We start from the raw sequence: 3,175 nt of genomic DNA on the forward strand, positions 1-3,175 counted from the left end.
TGTATTTTACCAAGAGCAGTTAACATAGTTCCAGGTTACTTCACAATATGTTCTCTTCATTTTATTTAAATATTAATTTACTTGTTACAGCGACATGAATTTTGCTACTCTGAAAAGTTATGTAAAAAGTCATGGAGCTATTGTGGCTTTTGTATGTTTCCAATTCTATATTACTGAGTCCCTGGACAAATACAAAAGCAGTTTTGATTGTGAGTGTATTACACTGAACTGTGTTGGTTGTCTGTGTTTTGTGTGCTGAGCTGACAGGAAATGTCTGCCTGAGAATACAGCTGTTCTCTTTTATTTAAATTAATTCAAGATGCAGGTCCCTTTTCCAACTATGCCTTATTCGTGTGTGAGTGCAGTGAAAGATATTATCCTCGTGGTTTATAAAGTCTTTTCAAGTGAGTTTGGATCAATTTTTTTTTTTTACAAATTGTTTGTAGGGACATGATCATATGTGACCCTGTTACCATGGAAGGTGGTCTTTTGTTGTTCGGCTTAGTAACGCAGAAAAACAAACACAGACATACATAATGTTAATTTGTTTATTTAGACTATAGAAAAAGAACAATCAATGGAACTCATCACTGTTATCAAGCAACACCAGCTAAACAACTTTCTCTTCATGTTAATTCTACTTGTGCTTTTTTTTTTGGAACATAATAGTGCTTTGTTGTAGTTAGTTGTTTACTTTTATATATTTAAATATATATTTCCACTGGGGAGTGTACAAGAATTTTGTTGTGCTCTTTTGTTGTTGACTGCTAATGTCAATTGCCATCTCCATCCATGTGCTAAAACCACAGATGACCACTCAACCTCCACGTGGAACAGAGACTATCAGAGGTAACTCCTGCGCATTTATAAAAGGTAATAAAGTACAGCTGTATTTCAGGGTGATTGTGAAATAACCACAGCTATTATGACAAGTAGAAAAGCATTCAAAAGATCTACAAAATAATCGCAATTTGTTGCGTTTTCCATAACTATAAATTTGAGTTAAGTACAATAAATGCAACACAACGTAACAAATTTACAAGATAAACTAACAAACTATAAAATAAATGCAACGCCAAGTTACACCTCTAAACTTAAAATATCTTTGGTATGACGTTATTTCCATGTTTCCTACAAATATAATCATCAGATGAAATCCTGATTAAGAATAGCCGATGAATCATTTTCACTTCAGAAAAGTGAAAATGGTTAATCTGCCAAATATCTGAGCCTGTATCTGAACCGAACATCTCTGGTGGGGTGCATGGTTCCAAATCCCCATCGTGTTTGGTTCAGCTCGGGCACCTCCTCGTTTGGGTTCAGCAGCTCAAAATCATAGTAGGCCACCATGAGGAAGATGAATTGCTTCAGCTCATTGGTGGCGAAGAAACGGCCCGGACACTTGGAGACCCCAGACCCCCAGGGCATGGTGTAGTACTTCACTTTCTTCCCTGCTTTGTAAAAAGTGGTTTTCTTGCTCCCGTCCGGATTGAGAAAGCGGTCGTATTTGAATGAACGCGGCTCTGGGTGGATGTCTGGGTCGATGTGAACGGAACTGTAAGGAAACATTGCCATCCTGTCACCCTTGCGGATCAGGTATTCGCGGCCGTCTGCCATCTTCAGAGTGATGTCCTGCAGCACGGCTCTGGTGAGCAGGGGGGCGGCGGTGAGCCGGAGGGTCTCCTCCACAGCACTGTCCAGCACCGGGGTCTGCGTCAGCATGGTGCGGGTCAGGTTGATTAAAGGACCGCCACGTTGGATTTTCTGCCCATTTTCCCTCAGAACCGTATCTACCTCCCCCTTCACTGCTGCCAGTGCCTCTGGATATCTCATGAGGTAAAAGAGCAGCCAGAATGAGGATGGCCCCGTGTTGCCCTGAGAAGCCCAGAGAATCGTGAACATATACCTGTTAATCATTTCTTCCGACAGACCCATCTCCTCCTTGCCCCGCTGAATGTCCCAGATCCAGCCGCTGACGCTGTCTTTGGTCCTCAGCTTCTGCAGAGACAGACTTTCCCAGAAGAACTCCATAAGCCTCCGTGCATCCACCCTTTTCTTTGGTGGGAGCACTCCATAAGCCAGGTCTGGGAAGAGTTGGTCATATTTACGAAATTCGTAAAACAAGGCTTCAGATTCATCCCGGTCTTTCTCTTTAGCCATATCCGCACTTCTTTCTGAATTGTGGGGCACGTTGCCATACAAGGCTAAGTAGCCGGCTCGAAAAACAATATTGTAACTGTACATAAACAGTCCGTCCTCAGTCCAGGCGCTTTCTTTTGCGCATGAGTCAGTGTTGTTGTGCAGCATCAGGTTCTGCAAATTAGCCATCATAGCCTGCGTCATAACCTCCAGACCGTCCCCCATGAGGTGCTTGTTGTTGGCCATCTGGAGAATGCGGTGGTCGTCCTCTATGGTTTCATAACCAAACACCCTTCGCACCAGGTGCTGAGCAAACTTTCGGAAGTCGAGTTTTTCTCGACTCTCCTTGAAGAAAGTCCCAAATGAAAGAGGGTCCTGCAGGAACGTGACGTAGAACCCTCCCAGCTGAATAGTAAATACATCACCGTGTTTTTTCCTCATCCTCTCCAGGAACTGTAAGGTATTTCTGCGAAACTCCAGCACATGGCCCAGCCAGGGGATGAAGCCTTTATCCAAAGGGGGTTCTCCAGGGCGCCTTACTCTAAACACTCCTATGAGGTACAGCCATCCAATTAGAGCAGCAAGAAAGCTGAGAAAAAGTGGCAGCACAAGCCCCATGACTGCTTCCTCTGACTTACAGAGTGGTTTGAAGTTCTAACCTAAATCCTTTCCAGATAACAGGCACTTTGGCCCTGCCCACACGCATGATCAGCTCCAGCTCTCTGTGAAACTCAAGTTCAACAGTAATAACTAATGGATCACACCTCGCTCTGTGTAACCCTGACCTAACAGATTATTTATTGTAGGTGCAGGGAAGACATGATAATGGAAGGCGTTAGTCAGTGCGCAGTTTGATGTTTAACCTTTAATGTTCAACTCTCAGGAACACCAAAAATGTTGCGGGTCAAACTGCATGTGCATGTTTAGCCCTCCGAAAGTAGTTTCACATTTTTTTCCCATAAACAGTCCTTTTCTTTATGATAATTCACTAGTTTTTCATTTTTTACAGTTAATTGAGAATTTTTTACATATTTTT

The 3,175-nt window shown here is 42.9% G+C and overlaps 1 protein-coding gene across 1 annotated transcript; it reads right to left on the reverse strand.

Moving 5' to 3' along the window:
* Positions 1-534: 534 nt before the first annotated feature.
* Positions 535-2,768, reverse strand: LOC115058040 (7-alpha-hydroxycholest-4-en-3-one 12-alpha-hydroxylase-like). Its single transcript, XM_029525331.1, has 2 exons — positions 1,907-2,768; positions 535-1,828 (listed from the first exon to the last, which is right to left on the reverse strand). Exons 1-2 carry the CDS (start codon positions 2,755-2,757, stop codon positions 1,210-1,212), a joined length of 1,470 nt encoding a protein of 489 aa, XP_029381191.1. The 5' UTR covers positions 2,758-2,768; the 3' UTR covers positions 535-1,209.
* Between the last annotated feature and the right edge of the window lie 407 nt (positions 2,769-3,175).

This window comes from Echeneis naucrates, chromosome 17, assembly GCF_900963305.1.
Source record: "Echeneis naucrates chromosome 17, fEcheNa1.1, whole genome shotgun sequence".
Classification (NCBI taxonomy): Eukaryota; Metazoa; Chordata; class Actinopteri; order Carangiformes; family Echeneidae; genus Echeneis; species Echeneis naucrates.

Bases quoted from the DNA above. Each gene is read 5' to 3' on its own strand.
- LOC115058040 (XM_029525331.1), bottom strand. From the start codon at position 2,757: ATGGGGCTTGTGCTGCCACTTTTTCTCAGCTTTCTTGCTGCTCTAATT. The intron at 1,829-1,906 runs GTATATGTTCAC...TTACCTCATGAG, and splicing joins TCGGAAGAAATGATTAACAG to ATATCCAGAGGCACTGGCAG.